The 20981-nt window shown below is 46.7% G+C and overlaps 1 protein-coding gene across 1 annotated transcript in view; it reads right to left on the bottom strand.

Annotated features, from left to right (window-relative positions):
• The window catches only part of LOC146822082 (uncharacterized), a 237178-nt gene that overhangs the window by 60516 nt on the left and 155681 nt on the right, over positions 1–20981 (bottom strand). Inside the window, exon 6 of the mRNA XM_085613179.1 lies at positions 10346–10649. Coding sequence (XP_085469305.1) covers positions 10346–10649 — 304 coding nt within the window. The remainder of the gene's footprint in view (positions 1–10345; positions 10650–20981) is intronic.

Raw genomic sequence — 20981 nt, 5'->3', positions numbered from 1 at the left:
ACCATATTTTCGCCCTCATCCGGGCCTTCATTTTCTCCGTCCCTTGATGGCCGTTGTGAGCGATGAGCGTGGCTTGATGGCGTAGTGCGGCCGGCATGACGATCTTGGACCCCCGTAAGATGACTCCATCTCGGGTCGCGCTTAGCTCATTCCGCACTCACCAGATCTGCTGCAAGTCCTTCTTCTCCTCCTCTGTCCACGAGTTGGCGGACTGTAAGAAATCAGCCCATGACCCTCTCTGGAGAGCTCCTCGTGTCCTTGCCATTACGGCATCGTGTTCCGCGGCTTGTAGGATCTCCCGGATCGTCAGCACTTGGGGGCAGGTCAGGGCTGCCAGCAGGTCGATGTGTGCTTCGGTGTCATCCTCTTCTTCCTTCCTTGCCGGGGACATCTCCTCACTCTCCGGGTGTCTCGACAGAAAGTCCGCCGGGTTCTTTGCCCCTGGTCGATAGATCACATCCATCTGGTACTGTTGCAACCCGATGGCCCACCTTTCGATCCTCGGAGGGGGGTGGGGCGCTGTTCCTTTGAACAGGGGCACCAATGGTTGGTGATCCGTCACCACCGTGAAGGGGTGCCCGCAGACGTACAGGTGGAAGTGTCGGCAGCCCCACCGGATGGCCAATGCCTCCCGCTCAATTTGAGAGTACCTCTGCTCAGTTGTTGTAAGTGCCTTGCTTGCGTAAGCCAGGGTTGCCCATACCCCCGGTCCTTGTTCTTGTGTGAGAACCGCGCCCAGCCCCACTGGGCTGGCGTCCACAAGCAGCTCCGTCTTCCTGGTCGGGTCGAAATAGACCAGGGTGGCCTGATCAAGAAGCGTGGTCTTGATGGCGCGGAATGCTTCCTCTTCTTCTTTCCCCCACTGCCACATGGTGTCGTTTTTTGTGAGGCGTCTGAGAGGCTCGGCTGTGGTGGCCAAATTTGGGATGAATCGCCCGCAGTATGTGGCCATTCCGAGGAAGCTACGGACTTCGGACGCGGATGTTGGTGCCGGGGCGTTCTTGATGGCCTGGGACTTTCTCGGGTCCACCTGGATGCCTTGGTTGGTGAACGTGTACCCAAAGAACTCGATCTTTTGCTGAAAGAACTGGCATTTTTCTTTGTGCAGCGTGACTCCGAACTCCTTCAGCCGCGTCAGTGTGGACCGGACCCGCCGGTAGTGTTCATCCACGTTTGTGGCATGTATCAGTATGTCATCACTGACATTCAGTACCCCTGGTAGCCCCTGCAAGATGTCTCTGATAGTGTTCTGGAATATTTCCGCCGCCGAAGAGATGCCGAAGTTGAGGCGTCGGTACCTTCGCAGCCCCAGGTGTGTGCTGAAGGTAGTGATGTATCTGCTCTCTTCAGCTAACGTTAATTGGTGGTACCCCGCGTTTAGGTCTAGTTTGGAGAACCACCGGGCTCCGTTGAGGTCTGCGATTATGTCGTCCATCGTGGGCGTGATGTGCCTTTCCCTTTTGATGGCTTTGTTGGGCAGCCTCATATCGATACACACTCGGATCTTGCCTGGTTGGCGGGGCTTTTCTGCTATCACCATGGGGGATACCCAAGGAGTGGGGCCTGTTACTGTCTCGATGACGCCTTGCTCTTCCAACTTCCTCAACTCCTCCTCCACTAGTGGGCGTAAGTGGAAAGGAATCCGTCTGTGTTTTAGCGCTGTAGGTGTGACGGAGCGGTCAATGTGAAGCTTGACCGGCGGTCGTCGGATGTTTCCGAGACCAGTAAACAGCACCGGAAACTGGTCCAGCAGAGTGGCAGTCTGGGAGTCTTGTACCTTCCGAAGGAATGCTATCAGTCCCAGGTCTTCGGCTGCATGCCCGCTTAGGAGGGTGTCTGCTTCTTGATTGATCACGTGTATATCAATCGTTATTTCGGTATCTTCTGACCTCACTGGCACCGTCATCTTTCCCGCAAGGGGCAGCGGCACGTCGCTTCCGTAGGCATAGATTTGGGCCTTCGATCGTCTGAGCTCGAGCTTGGGCCGGAGGCGGTTGTACTGTTGCACTCCCATCACGGTGACTGATGCCCCCGTGTCGATCACTGCATTTATTCGGGATCCGGCGACTAGAACGTCGCACCTCGGCTGCGGTCTTCTCGAGCTCTTGAGGGCTCTGTTGAATGAGACCAGGTACGTCTCCCCCTCATCATCGTCGGACTCAGAGATCTCCTCTCGCAGGGCTTGTGCTTGCTTGCGGCCTGCGTTGGTGTGGGAAGACAACGATAGCTGGGACAGCTGTCTCACCATGGTCTTCGCTGGCCTCCTCCCCCTTCGGTCTCGTTGCGTGGAGCGTTTGCGGCAGACAGACGCAAAGTGGTTCATTACCCCGCAGTTGTCACACACTTTCCTTTTTGCGGGGCACGTCCTGGCCGGGTGTTCGTCATACCCGCAGTATCCACACAAGGCCGCAGGCTTCTTGGCCCCGGGTCGGCGGGGCGCTTCGCGCGTCTGTACTGCGTCGGCCCGCTCCGTCTTGACTGTCACTCCTGGCCCGGCTCCTCGTGTGAGCGCCAGTTCCATCTCCTCCGCTCGGGCGTCAGATAGATCGTGAGACCGTGCTAGTACCAGGATGTCCGCCATCGAGATGTTCGGTTGGCGAAGGATAAGGGTTCGTAGTTTTTTGCTTCGTATGCCGCAGATCAGCTGTGCTCTGATCTCCTCTTTGGCTCTCTCTCCCACGAGGTGAGTGTCCGCCAACACCCTCAGTCGGGCGTGGAATGCATCCACTGACTCCCCTTCCCTTTGCCTCGCCTGGCGTAGCTTAAAATGTTCAAAGTCCGGGTTCAGTTGGGGGTCGAAATGCGCATTGAGGGCCGCCACGGCCGCGTCATAGTCGTCTGCGTTCCCTGTGTTCGGAAGATGCTTGAACAGGAGATACACCTCCTCCCCCGCATAGTGGAGCAGTAGTGACCTTTTGACAGTGCCGTCAGTCTCTCTGGTCCCAGAGAAGTAATTATTGAGCCGGCCAATCCACGTTTGCCAGCGTGGGGCGGCGGTGGCAGGGTCAGCAGTCTCGCTGAAGGGCGGCAGGACGCCAGATGGTGGGTGCAGTGGCACTGCTTGGGCGGGGCGCTCATCGTCACCCATGGCACCCCGGGACGCAACACAGCAGTAGCAGCAGGCCGCAGACTCAGGGAATCCCCACACCACACAGCAGTATCAGCAGGCCGCAGAATCAGGGAATCCCCACACCAGGGTGTCTCCGGACGTCTCAAGGCTAGACCAGGGCACGACCACCAGTGGAAACCACCCTTGCAGGAGGCGGGAATGTTCTTCCGCCGATTAGTAGAGTGAATTTGTGCACACGTGCACTCACCGGTGAAATGGCAGGTTATGCACGGATGAGCTCTGATGTCAGGGAGACGAGCGTGGCTCCAATCAGGACAGCAGACCCACGTGCGCGCGCGGGACTGCCGCGGGGCACGGGTCAAAACCGAGGCACACGGAGATGTGTGTCCCGTTCCTCGTCGCCAGTGTTGTGGCGCTAGCGCTCATGTGTCAGGACCAACGGCGCGCGCTCATCGCTGCAATAATGCACGCCACACTGGCCGTCTTGGTCTCGGTGCCAACTGCCTTCTCAGGCCGCGCCCCTTTATTTATATACAGGCGCGTACGCCACGCTCGAGGCGTACGCGTCGCGTCTTAGACCCCGGCGCTCTAGCGGCTAACGCTAGAGCGCTAACTGCAACAGGCTGGACTCCGGTTGCCGGTTTCGTTGGACTGGGCTCAGCAGGGTGGCGCTGGGGGGAGTGGGGTCGCCTGGGCCCTTCCGAGTAAGCCCCGCGGCCTTTGGCGGTGCTTAGGTGGCTGCCTCAAGGGCGGACTAGATGGTGCTCAAAGCTGACCGCCTCAACTTGCTGCCATTACCAAGGGCGGCGCACAGACGCCTGGAACTGCCGCTGCTCCTAATCGGATGGAGCCCTACCCCAGCATACTCCATGGAGTGATCAGCGGACACACTCCCTGCGTGGATGGCCTAACACCAGCGCTGGGCCTATCGGACCTGAACTGATGTGACCGGAGGAACGGTAGGACGTGTCCCGCCCGCAAGCCTGATGTCTGGTCTAAGCTCGCTGTCAAGAGAATGCCTGGAATAGTGACGCTGTGGCTGCACCGGCAGAGTGCTGGGCCTTACCTCCCTCCCTTGCCATGTCGCATGCCCCTGGATATTCTGCCTGGCCTCGACGCTCCATCTGCTGCTGAGCGCTGTTACCCGGTTGTGGAGGGTGACCCCCCCCCGGGGTCCCACAGGTGAGGAGAGGAGCGCTGGGGGGAGCCGCTGACTTGGAACCTGCTTCAGGCGCATAACTCAGCGAATCGGCTAGGCTGCGGTGCCACTCCCACCCTCCCCAAGCCGCCATTTTGACTGTGTGCTGCCTTGGCCTGAAAGAGCGCTGGCCTTGACGAGGGGCGAGTGCACAGTACCTAGCTCATTTGCTCCCACATTGACTCCAGCAGAGGATGCAGTGGAGGCTAACAATAGTGCTGCACCTGCCCCTACGCCTGCCTGCACCTGCCCACTGACACCTACCGGGTGGCTCTGGAGGTAAAGCGCACCTCACCCGATAATATTGTTTGTACAGTGGAGGAGAATGGGGCACTGCCACCTGGGATCTGCCTGATCAATGTGGTGACGGCACTGTAGCTTGCACAGGGCTAATTGTATAGTGTACTCACCTGTACAGAACTGATAGGGGTGCAACACTGCGAGCCTCAATTCACACGAAGCGCTCTGACCTGAATATAAGTTGCGCAGATTCATTTGCCAGGGCTTTGCTACATCCCCCTGACCTGATTATACCTTCTTCAGGGGAGACGAGTGCGCGCCCAGAGCTACAGTGCCTGTCGCCACCCTCATACACGGGGGGACATCTCTGGTCGGACGTGAGTGCAGGCACACACAATGGGGCAAACCAAGGGGATGGTGCTGGAAACAGTCACAACCACTAATCACACTGCGGAGGACCCAGACAACTGTACACGGCCATCCTCACCAAATTCCGTTCCTCCCACCAATGTAGAGATGCCTCAGGATAAGCTGGACTTAATTTTACAGGAGGTCAGAGACTCAAGAAAGGCCATCGAGCAGCAGGTAGGGTCACTCACAACGGGCTTCACTCTGCTCAAAGCTGACCACATCAAGCTCGCTGACACAGTGAAATCACATGGGCGCTCTCTGAAGGAGGTCGAACCCAAGTAAAGGAACATATGACACAGATCCAACTGTTGCAGCAGCAGGTTAATGGCCTGCAAGACAGGATCGAAGATGCAGAGGGTAGGAACCGTAGAAACAATGTTTGTGTCGTAGGTCTTCCGGAACACTGCGAGGGTTTATGGAGCAATGGTTTCACGGACATGTGGCCCCAGAGGGTCTTTCGCCCTTCCTCTGTGTGGAGAGAGCCCACCGGATCCCTAAGGGCAAACCAAAAGCCACGACCCTTGATAGTCAAGATACTAAATTACAGAGACCGGGACATACTGCTACAGAAGGCACGTGAACGGACACAAATCCAATTCGAAAATCACCAGGTGTCACTATACCCTGACTATACACTAATGGTGCAACGCCAAAGGTCTTCCTTCCAAACAATAAATAAGAAGTTACGCAATTAAAATATGCACTGTTGTTTCCTGCCCACCTAAAACTAATTCACAGACAAAAAACGTACTTCTTTGACAGCCCGGACGATGCCGAGGAGTGAATTGAGATGATGGATCTAGTGTCAAGGTCAGTGGTTAGAATCCGTGCCGTGCCCAACAGTCCTAAATGTAATCCAGGTCGCAGATTCCGCCGTAAAACCAAGGGAGTGAAACAATTGCAAGTCCCCAACCCCACGTATGAACAGGCTCTTTCTGAGAGGGAAGAGGCTCTTGCAGCTGCGGCCTCCTTCAGAGAAGACAACCTTCAGATTGCAACTGATTCATCTGAAGACAGTACCATCCATTCTGACTCTGACCATAGTATTACAATGTTCCCGTCAGTGACACCTCAGACAGCGGATGGTCTGCTGGGATGAGCCAGATGGTGAGGTCTCACCGGGCCTGCCACTGGGACACTTAAGCAGTTAAAGTCTGATTGGCACTTTTCCAATTGCATGCATCCTTTCTTTTATGCACTTTGCATGATGCTAACTGATGGTATTGACATAAAGTAGGGCCTCTCTGGGGGCTTACAGACTATTTGATGGCAGTACCTGCATCTGTAGAGTGTGTTAGAGGTTCCTGTTTGTGGCACTGCAGCGGCTGGCGCCCGATATGAGGTTAGATGGACTAATGTACAATTTTTTTATTCAAGTCACACTAACGGCGTTAAGCGATTGAAAGTAGTGAGGCATCCCCCAGGCTCTGTAGAGCTCCCAAGTCATTACTTGTGTGAAAGAACAATGAAGGGCACTGGCGACCACCCCACAAAGCGAATGCACATCTCACCGAGTCAGAAGCTTGCAAAGATCGCATGAAATGGAGGGTACAGGTCTTCTCTACTAATTACTCGGCCTTTGCGAGAGAGGCAACCATATGGATTAGGCATGGGGTCCCCTTTATAGAGCTGGACGACGTGCCAATGACCAAGGCAGACACATACTATTGGGTAGCATCAATGCCCCAAACTTTGGGCAAGACACATTTTTCAACAGGTTGAGCACAGTGCTGTCTGGGTGGGACATGTACCCGTGGCTTTTGGGAGGTGACTGCAATTCGGTGCTGGATGTATCACTAGACAGGTCACACCCTCCCCTGAACGGAGCAGGTACTGTAAGGCAAGCTGAGGCCCTTAGCAGCTGGAATACTGGGTGGGCACTGGGGGACGTATGGAGAATGTTATATCCAACAAACAAGGAATGCTCCTTTTTCTCACCTGTCCACCAATTACATACACGCATTAACAGACTATTTTGTTCCCTTAACATTGCAGTACAAATGACTCATGCCACATATCTAGCGAAGATCTTTTCCGATCATAATCCCCTGGAAATATGTGTTACTTGGGGCAGAATACCAACCCCAGTCCCCACATGAAAGCTATGGCCCCAGATGCTAGAGGATGCCCCCTTCTGCAGCACGTTGTCCACGACTATCACTAACTATTTTTTAGAAAACTGGAACACTGCCTCCTCTAACCTGATAGAGTGGGATGTGCTCAAAGTGGTGGCCAGGGGTGCTGCGATAGGCGCTACTGTGGGGTCCAGACAGGAAACACATAAAAGCCTTTTCAGGGTCGAAAACTCAATGAATGAGCTGGATCAGGCGGCAGCGAACGACTTGACCAAACATGCCCCATTACAGGAACTGCGCATACAACATGCCGAATTGTTAGAAACCCTCCGGGTCATAGACCAAAGAAGGTACACACAGCTTAAACACACTGAGGCTGACAAATATGGGACATTATTGGCTAAAATATTGCGGGATGACCCTACACCTCCAGTGATTCATAACATCAACGTTCCAGGGCTGAGTATGGCTTGCTCGCAGCAGGACATAAATGACGTATTCTGCAACTATTATAGTACTTTATACAGCGCGCCCAAACACATTGACACTTCGCTCATCGACACATTTCTAGAGGGACTCCCTTATGCAAAGTTCGCTGTGGGGACGCAGAAAAGTTTAACGGGACCAATTACAAAAATGGAAATAAAATCAACCATCAAAGGGCTTCCACGAAATAAGGCCCCAGGCCTAGACGGCCGACCGATAGAATTTTTGAACTCCTATTCTGAGGCTTTAGTCCCTAAACTGGAGAAATTATATAATAAAGAGCTAGAACTAGGACACCTCTTGCATACCACAAAGGAAGCGTTGGTGGCATCGCTCTCCAAGCCGGGCCGGGATGGCTCAGATCTTTCGGGCTATTGCTCACTCTCGCTTCTAGCGACAGAGTACAAGATCTTGAGTAAGATCTTAGCTAACCGACTTCTACCCCACTTACACACATTAATACATAAGGATCAATGCGGGTTTTTGCCGGCGCGTAGCACGTCGTTAAATATCAGACGGCTACATCATGTCATAGCCACTGCTCCTGCAGAGTTTGGAGATACTGGCTGCATAGCACTGGACTTGATACTCTCACGTGGGGCTACATGTTCAAGGCCCTGGAGAAGTTTGGGTTGCCTCCTGAGTATCTCGGATGGGTGCGACTGTTATACACTGGCCCTACTGGGAGAGCACGCACTGGCAATCACATCTCACAGGAGTACACGGTGCACAGGGGCATGAGACAGAGATGCCCCCTGTCCCCTTCACTATTTGTGCTGGCCATAGAGCCACTGGCACTTAAATTGCGGCAGGAAGCCGGTCCGTTGGGGATTCCGATTGAGGACACAACACACTTGATATAAGCCTATGCTGATGACATTATTATATATTTATGGGACCTTTTAGGCTCCTTGGAACCCCTTCCCAGTATCTTCTCCAGTTTTGAACAGGTTTCTGGTCTAGCCATTAAAGAAGGAAAATCGACTGCCTTTTTCTTGCATGAAGGCGACCGCCCAGATGGCATTAGCCTTGGTCGATACCTTATACCGGTGGCACATAGCACATTTAAATACCTAGGTATACATATCTATAGGTCACAAGAACATCAACTGGATGGCAACCTGATGAAAGCAATACGTGCGGTGCGGTTGAGGCTCGTATTTTGGTCCTCATTGCCGCTATCAGTAATGGGACGGGTTGCCATATCCAAGATGGTGGTCCTTCCCCGACTATTATACTACTTTGCTAACTTGCCAATGCTAGTCCCCCCCTCTGTATTCCGTACCGTAGACACAATGCTGTTAGATCTGCTATTGAGGATTAGGCACCGGAGGGTAAGCCTTAAAAAACTACAGCTGGAGCCGCGCAAGGGAGGGCTGGGGGTACCGGACTTCAAAGCGTATTATTACGCCAGTCAGTTGCAATGGCTGTCCTATTGGACTGCGGACAGGAACTTACAGGAAATAGGATACAATATCCGGTACATCGACCGAGGGATACTTCATACACTGTTACTGCCGAAAAGCAAACTTCCCCCCTGTACACCACCACCGTGCTTCAGTGTTGGAAGAAAGCGTTGAAGCACATGCCCGCTCTATTCCCTACGCTGGGAACATCCCATAGCTGGGGATTCCAATTCCGGGAGGAAGACTCACAAAGCAGAGCTTACAGGCCTGGACAGAAGTGGGTGTAGACACCATAGGTGCCCTATTTAGTGACAGTACACTTCTAGATCATGGGAACTTCATGCACATTACAGGGGTGCCCGGACGCATATACTTAACGCGTGCTATGGTATTACATTGTGTGAAGAAGGTCTGGGCCCCTCAACAGACGGAGTCCCCGCCGCACGATTTAGTTCATACACTATGCTATATGGGAGCGGGACGACACCTCATAAAGTGGCTATATTTAGGTATCCGCTCTCAGGCGGCAACCCCCCTCACGGATCTGAGAGCAAAGTGGGAAGTCGCTATTGAACGAGATATCACTAATAAGGCTTGGGCATGCATATTATAGCATTCCAAAAGAGTGTCTGGAAATGCAAAATTTAAATTCATACAGTGTATGATATTTCACAGGTCCTACTTAACCCCACACCGCCTACATCGGATGTTCCCGGAAACTCCACATCATCGCCCGCGCTGTAAGTCTGAAGAGGCGGGTTTCACGCACATGTTATGGGCACGTCCTCGCTTTAGAGATTATTGGGAGGGGGTAGGTGGCGCTGTGACGGAGATCACACACCTGCAGATCGCAGACAGTGTAGAAGAATGTTTGTTTGGACTCCACAAGCGCTTGAGTGCCCAGAAAGTGGGGCCATAGTCAGTCAGGATTACCCTTAGCAAAAGTAAACGTGACACAGCATCACTTAGTAGGTGACTAATTCTTATAAGTGTGTTTGGGCAGAAATCGAACCGTCAGAATATGGCCCAGTTCCCTGAATTGCATCGGATCTAGATGTACCCAGTCATAAGTGCTAAAGATATACTCCGTGAGTGGAGCGGCATAAAGCAGTCTACTTCATATCTAGTGAGAAAGCCTAGATCTCAATGGAACACAATTAATGTAATAAAGGAAATATTTAGTTGAACTCTTGAAAAGTAGGGTACAGCTCATAAACCAGTACATTTGGCCTGAAGTGTGTCTAATATACGAGATATGTTGTTTTCACATAATATTCATTTAAATTATGTATGGACAGTAAACATTTAATTTCATGTCAGAGACTGCACAAATTATTCTCATCGAAAGTAGGCCTGGAAGCCGCAAACATTGGAATACAAATATCACGACACAGATCTAACTAACAAGCATCTGTTATGTGTAAATGGCAACTAAAAGTGAATAAACTTTAAACTTTACCTTTGATTGTTATTTCCATAGTTCGTCAATGAATTCCCGACGAGAATTTCTGCTCCATTCAGCCTCTCGGGAAAAGCATCTCTGTTGGTGATGTAAATGGCATAAATCGTCTGTGGTTTCAATAAATCCACCCTCCACCAGGGACCATATTCATAATCTGTATGGGAGCAGGACCCATGGGAAGCATTGGGATCCGGATTTCCATCTATGGCGTTGATTGCATGTGCCGTGTAACCGTATTGAATCGCTGCTCCAGCAACAATAGTTGACTGGGTGGCTCGACCACCCAGCGCCACATTCTCACCTGAAAGTAGACAAGCGCTTTAGGTTAGAAGAGGCCTCTAGGGGTTACGTCACTAGTATAATACCCAGCGGTAAAACATGTTTCTCTCATAGCATAGTTATTTATAAAAACATTTACCGAGTACACAAGGGTGTTTAGAAATCGGCGCCCCTGTGCTAGAGGTTTTTACATAATAAATACGGCAAACAATCAAAGGCATGCAACACATGCAGAATTGACCAACATGACCATTCACAAGGAAATATTTACTTGAAAGACTTGAAACGCTTTAAAGGCTTTTCACACAACACTTGCCACAGATACCTGCACCAACTCCAGTGGTCTCAAGTAACAGCGCATTGTACTCCATCCAAACTGGCCATGCTGTGGGACTGCTTCATTTTGCCGACACGTTTGAAATCCCAGGATAATTAAAATTACCCTGAACTCGTGAACATTTCCCAACATTTTAGTCTATGAGTAATTATCTCCTATCTACTGTTAGAAATATGCATTCATATTTTTGTGCAGCATTAACAACATGCAGAATGTGGTTTTACACTCAATGACATATGTACACACAAATATTGTACTATTGTCTTTAAAACTAATTTCCCATGACATATAGAAGAGTGTTTTCCAGACCTTTGTTAAATAGCCCTCAATTTGGGCCTAGCAAATATATTCTTCAAAATGGATGCCTCTCCCTGCACATTTCACTATCTGTCATTTCTGCAGTACACAGTCAAGCAGAATCACGTTTGTTTATTTCCATTGGTATTTTTCTTCCTGGTCTCGATGAACTCTCCAGGGCCTATTCTCCAAACTGTAACTTTACTTCAAAGTTGTTCCATTAGCTCACTGTATACTTTTCATTCATAATAACTTGCTGTTCACAGATCTAGTTTGTCCCACCATCTCAGGATGGCATTAGAATAGAGTTTTCAGAATCAATATTCATGTAGCGGGATAGTGCTTAGGTTCTATGACAATATGACAGTTAATAAATTTGTGCTCTGATTTGTAGAGAAGGCAACACATTTGATCATACCAAGATGATTCAGCAGTTTTAGTGATTTCCAATTTGAAGATATTATATAAAAACCATCGGTGTTGGGGTGCTGAAAGAGCTTTCCTTAATGCTACTAGGGATGATGTCTGTTTCTCTCTTTATTTTGCTGCCCAATTGGAACTTAGAATATTTTTGATTGCACACTTCTCTGTAATGCCATATTTTCTGAGAGCCTTCATGGCGATTATTCTGTTCTGCATTTTAGAATTTTTGTAATAAATCATTTCAACTATTCAGCTGATCTAGAACTAGAGGTTTTTGAGCAGGCTGTTTTCATTTGTTGACTGTAATTCAGATATTTGTTCTGTGTTGAGAGGAGCCTTACCTCTGGAACACATTAACTCTTGAAATTGAGGTTTAACAGTGTCTTCAATTCATCGAAGTGTTGGTGTTCTGTGAAGGTACAATTTTGGGCTTTCAAAATTGCAGGGTCCCCCGCACCCACAAATACGTGGTAGCAGAGGAGTGTTGCGAGTTAAGAACATGTCCTTTCTGCTTTAGAAATTTCCCTTTTTGCCCTGTCCCTAGTCATAGTGGATTTTCCCAGTGGATGTTGCTGTGTCCTAGGTTTGTGGTGCTGCTCCTGGCTGAACAAGTTGGATTGTAAGTATGTATAGAGCCACATGATTCTGGTGGCATTTTGGTGACTGAGAGTGTTCCGGTGTGGTACTGAATATTGTGGTCCGTGCGGAGTGATGGATTGTTATGCTGTGAGTGAGGTATTTGATTATGCAATGTTGATTCTGGGTTCAATTGGTGGTATGGTTACTGTGATTTTGATGTGCTATTCTTATTTGTGATTTGCGTCAGAGAAGGTTTGGTTAAATATATGTTGGTTTGATTATTGAATTCACCAAAATCTCAAGATACTATTGTTGAACTTATCAACAAAAAGATAAGTGAACGTTAATATTGATTTTCTGAACAACAGCACATTTGTTATTTCTGCAGTAAAATTGACCACTGGAAGCGGGCAGGTAGACAGAATCCAGTTCAAATCTGGTGGAGTCAGTCTGTAGCACCAGTCCAACCAGCTTCTGTGCAGAATATGCAAAATGATGGGCTGTTCCATATGAATATTCCCATAGCTCCAATGGTGCAGCAAAACATGAGAAACAAAATTCCATATAGTCCAGGGTTCCAGCAAAATCAATTGATTCTGAATAAGGATTTTCCTCTGTTTTCCCCAGAGAATTAATCCCAATGACCCTGCCATGGGGGGAGGAGGATTGTTTATTTGGAGCATTCCTGCTGGTAGACTAATGTGGCTCTTATGTAGGTGGTGAGGTGAATGGTAACATTGTGTCTTTCTTGATCGATAGCTACTTGTGCTACAGTTCATTCTTTGGAGGTTCTAAAACCTACTCATTTTGGGAATAAAAGTACAAGTTGTAGACATTAGCAATAAACAGATTGTTAGCCAGGTGATGGCATACATATATATCCCTGTTAAAATAGGATCAACAGAGAATAATCATCAGTTCATAATGTGTGATTTAAGTTCTGCTAATTTTTTGGGTAGAGACTTACTTTGCAAGATGAACTGTGTGATTTACTGTATACTGGTGGGTGTCGCAATTGAAATCCAAGAGGAAGATTCAGTGTTTAAATTCAAATAAAATAATTCAATAGTTTAGTTGTTCCCAGTCCTTACTAAAGATGATTTGCCTATACATACAGATAGAGCCTTTTTCTGAATTAACACGTTTTCCTTTTTAGGGGTTTGTGTGCCTAATTTAGGTTGGGGACATTTGCCCTTCAGTGCAAAAGAGTAAATACACTAGCCAAAAGTGGATTGCTGCTAGACAGGAGTCTGCTTTAGTGTGAATTGAATTTGACAAGTGCCACAGAGGTACTGATTTTATTTTTATTGTTTGCAAGATTTGTTTTCTTTTAACTTAATGATTTTTTCTTATTTACATTTTTATTTCCTTTATTTGTGTTCATTGACATGGCCTGTGCAATTGTTTTCTAATTCACGGTTAGTCAGCCGAGGAGTCGTGCTTGTATTGGTGAGATGTCACCACAGAAACATGCTGTTGTTGGTTGGTTGCTGTCAGAGCCGCTCTGTGATTGGCTGAATTTTGGCATAGCCACACTGCTGTTATATCCTACCTTGTCTAATGTGGTTTCTGAATTATTTTGAGTGAGAATAATGGATGCTATGTTGAAAAGCCTAATCACCTAGCGAGGGACAGAATATTCCTGCTAAGGGTCCGCCTGCTTATGAAATGATGATGAGTATTGGTGTTTATGTGTTTACCAGGATTTGTAACTGGCATGAAAATGACTTACAGTTTCCTTTAGAAGGTACCTTTAACATTATAAAGTTTCTTGAGGAAACCCATGATTGATAGAAAGTAGTTACCTAGACCTACACAGGTTGAAGCATTAAATAAATGGGAGACAATGGCTAAAGAGAAGGAAAGAAAGAAATTGAAGAATCAGGGGAGGGGGTTATTTAGACAGTAGCAGGGAGGCTAAAGGGATCATCATGAGAGATGTTGGATAGAGGAAATGATAGAGGGAGTGAGAGTTTTTCCCACAATAGTCAGAGACAGCAGACACATAGAAAAACCAATGAGGGAGATATAGAAAAGCAGAACCGAAAATGAGATGCAGATGAGGAGGATAACTTTTTTAAATGATCTTTTGAATTCTAGACCTCCTCCATAGACTGGGTTCCCAAGACAGAAGCAGAGTTCTGGGGCACTTGATATGGGTGCAACTGATGAGGGTATGAGTGTACAAGCACAGTGATTGACGGCACTTGCAGTTTCATGTGAATCATTGAGTGCCACACCAGAAAATACATTGGCATTTTTAATGAGTACTAGCAGAGAATCTTCTGTTTTCTCTCCAGTTTCAAGTGACAGGTCTATTGCCGTTCCTGCTTAGTCTCTGAAAAAGAGATATTAATATTGGGCTTTTATAGAATGATTTTGGAAAAATATTGCAGGGATCAATTGACACAAATAGGTTGATGACAATGAAATAAATTATGGATGAAAAGTGGTACTTAAACAAAGAGCAGCAATGTGCATGAAACAAGCATATGATTGGCTTGAGTAACTAGCAAATGAGGGGGAGGTTGATATCAGTAAAATTAGAAATGTACAGAGACATTACAAAATGGATTTGACCAATGATAACATAGAACAACTGGGCTTAATAATTTAACAAGCCCACATTAAGGATCTGGTTGATAATGGACTGGAGGGAAGGTGGAAGAAGAAGATTATTACTAAAAAGAAAGCTTCAGAAGCAGGAAAGAAATCAAAGGGGTCAGTTAGTGATTCTGAATTAGTGGCAGTTCCAGAATTTCCACTGAGGGAAGCAAATGGAGAGAATTATGTACATGTGCCTTGGACGAGAAGTGTTCTTTATACTTTTACAACACATTTTCCAGAATTGCAAGAGGAACCAGGGAAATAGTGCGAGGAAGTTCATAGATTAACAAAACACTGGAAGATGCTTCAGACTGATTTGGATGCAGTGTTTGAGTTTGTTGTTCCTAGTGATTTATGGACTGAATGTAAGGTTGCTGTCGCTTACCCAACTGAAGAACCAGCTAAGTCTGTGGCTGATAATGCTCCTTCTGCGGTGATTGCTGACAAGTACAGTGAAGTGATAGAGCATTTGAAAAAGAAAGTGCCAGAGAACAAAATTAATCATGCAAAGATTTTGAGAGCAGTGCATGCTAAATATGAGAGGCTAGTTGTTTCGTATCTGCCTTTGTTATGGGGTTGGGTTCTGAGCCTAGTTTGCATATTCAGCAGAGTGTAATGTGCAAGGAGACTAAGGGTATTGATGATATCCTGAAGTATGCTAAGTATAGTAGTGATTGGTTTGATGTGAAGCAGAAAAAGATCAAGAAGAAGCTGATGGCTTTCCAGACAAATCAGTTTCACAGGTGTTTCAGTAATCAAATGATAGGTTCTGATATGGGTTTTATGTTGTCTACCAATTCTGGAATGAAAGAAGTGCATCTGGTGCAAGGAATGAGAATGGAAAATGAGATAGTGCATGTGCAAGGTCGCGGAGGGGGAGTAATGAATAATTTGGGAGTGAATGTTAATACTGATTTTCTGAACAACAGCACATTTGTTATTTCTGCAGTAAAATTGAACACTGGAAGCGGGCAGGTAGACAGAATCCAGTTCAAATCTTGTGGAGTCAGTCTGTAGCACCAGTCCAACCAGCTTCTGTGCAGAATATGCAAAATGATGGGCTGTTCCACATGAATATTCCCATAGCTCCAATGGTACAGCAAAACATGAGAAACAAAATTCCATATAGTCCAGGGTTCCAGCAAAATCAATTGATTCTGAATAAGGATTTTCCTCTGTTTTCCCCAGAGAATTAATCCCAATGACCCTGCCATGGGGGGAGGAGGATTGTTTATTTGGAGCAGTCCTGCTGGTAGACTAATGTTGCTCATATGTAGGTGGTGAGGTGAATGGTAACATTGTGTCTTTCTTTGTCGATAGCTACTTGTGCTACAGTTCATTCTTTGGAGGTTCTAAAACCTACTCATTTCGGGAATAAAAGTACAAGTTGTAGACATCAGCAATAAACAGATTGTTAGCCAGGTGATGGCATATATATCCCTGTTAAAATAGGATCAACAGAGAATAATCATCAGTTCATAATGTGTGATTTAAGTTCTGCTAATATTTTGAGTAGAGACTTACTTTGCAAGATGAACTGTGTGATTTACTGTACACAGGTGGGTGTCGCAATTGAAATCCAAGAGGAAGATTCAGTGTTTAAATTCAAATAAAATAATTCAATAGCTTAGTTGTTCCCAGTCCTTACTAAAGATGATTTGCCTATAAATGTACGACAAAGAAGAGGTATGGGACTTCGCAGGGAAAGATATGGGACTGATAAAAAGTGAAAAAACTGTCAAGATAAATGTAAAACTAGTTTTTCCTAGAATTAGACAATACAAACTTTCAAAACAGTCAAAAGAAGGAAGGATGCCCATCACTGAAACATTATTGAACAAGGAATTATGCAGGATGTGCTTGGTAATCCTTGCAATTCTCCTATGATGGGCAATAAATAAATGAGTGGTAAATGGAGAATTGTTCAGGACCTTTGAAAAATAAATGAAATTGCGATTGAAGGTTGGCCGGTGGGACTGAATCCTAAAGTAATTTTGCTCCAGATTCCAACAGAGGCAGAATGATATACAGTTATCAACTTATGCCAAGCTTTCTTCTCCATTCGTCTGCATGAGGAATGTCAATATCTTTTTGCGTTCCAGTTCCAAAATAAAGTTTTTGTTTGGTGTTGAATCCCACAGGGGTATGCTGACAGTCCTTCGATTTTTAATCAGATCCTAAAAATTTTTTTTTAATTTTTGCAGTTGCCCTATAACTTAGTCCTGGTTCAATATTTAGATGACCTATTGGTGGCACCTAAGCAAAACAAATACTGTAAACATTATACGATTGCACTATTGAATCATCTAGCTGACAATGGTCACAGGGTTTTCTCCACAAAGATGCAGCACTGTAATAAAGAAGTGAGTTATTTCAGTCATCACAATGAGAAGGAGGCAAGGAAAGTCTCAAAAGAACGTGCTTTTGCAATTCTAAAGATGTATCCTCCTATCGCCTAGACGGTGGTGAGGATGCTCTTGGCAATAATTTTCTTCTGTCACCAATGGATTCCAAACTTTTCCTTGATTGCAGAGCCTTTAGTAAGGCTAACGCACATTGATGCCAGGGACCTGGTACCATTTATTGATGACTGCTTAGAGATCATCCAAGTTTGGAGGGAAAAATTGGGCAATGCACACACCCTTGGAATGCCTGATTACAATATGGATTTTCTTTTATTTTACTGTCATGAGAGGCTAGTGGGCAGAGCATTCCAAAGCTTGGGTTCAAGGTAGGTTAAAGACCAACCCCCACTCCTGGCTCGCTTGATCCTTGAGACAAGGAGCAACTCAAGATTATTTGCCATCAAGTCCCTTTTGGCATGATAAATAGTGGCCAATTACCGAAGGTCCGGAGGACCTGTATTATGCTTTGCACAATAAATAATGAATAAAGCCTTAAATTGTATCACACAGCTTATAGGCACCCAGTGAAGAGTCTTGACGCAGCATCTGCTGAATGTATTTTCGGGATACTCGGGTAGCGGCGTTCTGAATGATCTGAATTTTGTTAATCACTGATTTGTACTACCTAAAGAAAGCGAATTTCATTAATCATGGCACAACCGAATCAGGCCTTGAATCACAGTTCTGTAAGCCTCTATTGGAGCCCTTTCAGCACCTTTCTCAGGGCTTTTAAAAGACCAAAAGCAGCGCCCAGCCACCTTTCTTTTGCTTGGGAGGCCATGATTAGCTGATTGTCAAGACCCATCTGTAGACTTTTTACTTCTGACTTGGGTACTGGGCGTTCACCTAGGGAAGATGACCAAACAATATGATCCCAGAGCGTTGGTTTGTTCCCTAGTATCAAGAACTCATTCATCTTTAGGCAACTGGGTGCCATCCATTTATACACCTATTCCAGAGAGCTATTATGCCCAGCGGCAATGGTGTCCATGTCTGGTGCCAATGTGACAATGAACTGGGTATAGTCTGCATAGGATACCATCTTCAGGCTGTAGGAACAAATAACATCTACCAATGGGCAGTTATAAATGTTAAAAAGCATTGAGCCCTGCAGAACTCCATAAAGCAACTGATGGCTAGATGACATGAATGGGCCCTCACTTACCTGAAAATTGCACTTGTCCAAGAATGAGGCAAGCCACCTAAGGGCTGTTCCTGTGATACCAGCTTCTTCGAGTCGATGGAGAAGAATAGGGTAGGAGACCGTATCAAAGCAGTACTCAAATCCAGAAGGATCAGTGCTGTTGATACACCATGATAATTTTTAGATCTTCTGTGGCTCTCAAAAAAGAACTGTTTCAGTATTATACCCAGCACGAAAACCTGTCTGGGTATGATGAAGAATGTTATCAATTTCCAAATAATCTGTAATATTTTTATTGATTATTTTTTCAAAGATATTTTGCTAACCCCGGGTAGTAAAGAAATGGGCATGTACTTACTTATTACCTCTGGATCTTAGGGACTGATTATGGTGGTGGCCGGACTCACGTCCGACTGCCATTGTACCGGGGATGGGACCGCCCGACCAGCTGTTGGCGGTCCGCACCCTGTATTACGATGCCACCGCCTTCAAGGTGGTCGCAAAGTGTATTTTTGTATTGCGGCGTGTGCTGCAGGCTGCAGCACATGCTGCAGTCCAAAAAAATCCCATTTTGCATATGCCTGGAACTATGTGGTAGGCACTATGCAGTGCCTCCCACATGGTGCAGGGATATGTAGCGGGCAACATAGGTGCCCCCCAGGTCCCATGTCTGGAGGCCAGGGAGTAAGGGGACCTACTAGAGGCCCCCAATGTCCCTTTACACCAGCCTTTTAATGGCGAGTTCACCGCCTTGAAAGGGCTAGCGGAAACTGGCATTGTAGTGCCTAGCATGGTGCCTGAGCACGAACTGCCGCCATTGTAGGGATTACAGAACTTCCCACTATCCGAAGGGCTCTTTGAGCCCTGCGGATTAGTGTTGGACGGTCTTTCAGCCCCCAACCATCCTCCTGCCACATTAGGATGGTGGGTGGATGGTCAGGGGGCGGAAAGACCGTAGTTTCTTGTTGAAATCCAACACAGACTTCCTTGAGTGAATTGAGGGACCTCCAAGAGCAAGTCCCAGAGAATGAGAAAAGAAGGCGGGAAATATTGGATTACAAAAAGAATTATCAAGATGTTTGAATTACACTTGAGTATAAATATATTTTACCTGATTCAATGTTAAAATGCATGCCTAGGTATTTATGTAATCCTTCACATCCAGGGAGAAACGCCAGGACTGTAAAACATTCAATAAGTGTTGATCACATTTACAATTCAGAAGTATTGCAGAAGATTTATCTGCATATTCTCTAAATGGGTTGAGGCCTAACCCACCCAGGGATCAGATAGCATGACAGTTGCCAAGCTTTTCTTGAGTGCTGTGCAAACGATTGATGGACGGAATGCTGAACAAATCAAGCATTCACCGCCAGTCAAGAGCTCTGGGTTAACTCCATCATTCTTTTGCTCACCATGCCAGTCCAGTTTGGACTCAGCCATATGCAAATCAGTCTTGGCACTGCTCCTCATGGGAACAGTCTAGTTAAAACTGCCAAGCCAGGTACTCCCTTGAGCGGAAACAAGCTTCATGGGACTGGTATCACCCCTCATCAGCCAGGCTAGCTTGAATCCAGTGGCATAGAAGGCACGGGACCCACGCCTGGGCATACCCATCCCACTTAGGGTGAAAAATGCTGTGCAAGCAAATGATGGATGGAATGCTGAACAATGTATTTAGCCCAGATCTCTTGACTGGGAGTGAGTGTTTGAAAAGTATCAGCTCTCTATCCATCATCTTGTTATGTTTGCTAAGCTTTTGTTGAGGGAATTAATTTTGGCCTTCCGACTACAATGGAGACAAATGAAACTTTCAAATTGACTTGTATAGCTCCCCACATTGATCAATGGTTCCATTGTAGTTACCATCGTCAATCATCTGGTATTTTGAAGCGGATAAATGGGACCATGAAAAACAGGCTGTCCAAAGTGTAAGCATCAACTAGTTTGAAAAGGCCAGATGCTATTCCTCTCGCCCCATGAAGTGTTAATTGGCGTGCAATGAGACTGGCCTATACTACTGCAGCTACACTTGTTTCAATGGCTGATGACATTGTTCTAGATTACTGCAAAGGTCTTGATGATGTGATGAAATCTGTGGCACATTCCAAGTCATACTTATGATTAACATTGCTGTGAAGTGTGCTGAAGTCGTGCAGTGGATGCACGCCATTCACACAAGAAGTGGAGACATTAACCACTGATTCATAGAGTCAAGATCAAGTTCACAGCGAGGATCCAGAGGGGTGTGAAGAAAATGTTGTTGCTGATGAAAGTAAGGATCCTGGTGAAGGTACCAGTAGTGGAGGCTAGTTTCAAACTGAAGGTCAGAATGAACAGCTTGTTGCAGTCACGAGTGGCAGAAAGAAGGAATAGTCTCTGATCTGACCAGTGAATGGCTCCAGTTGAAAATTTGAGTCTTGAGATCAAATCACAAGTCCATCAGTGAGCAGAGACGATTCAGCAGTAGTCACAGCAGTTGAGGTACCAAAGGCATTAAAGAAAACCTGCAAAGGAAAATATTGACTGAATGAAAGTCTAAAGTCAATTAAAGAAGATTTG

The sequence above is a fragment of the Triturus cristatus genome, chromosome 6 (assembly GCF_964204655.1).
Source record: "Triturus cristatus chromosome 6, aTriCri1.1, whole genome shotgun sequence".
NCBI classification, from domain to species: domain Eukaryota; kingdom Metazoa; phylum Chordata; class Amphibia; order Caudata; family Salamandridae; genus Triturus; species Triturus cristatus.
Note: the sequence above shows the minus strand (reverse complement) of the source record. Positions and strands in the feature narration are given on the sequence as shown.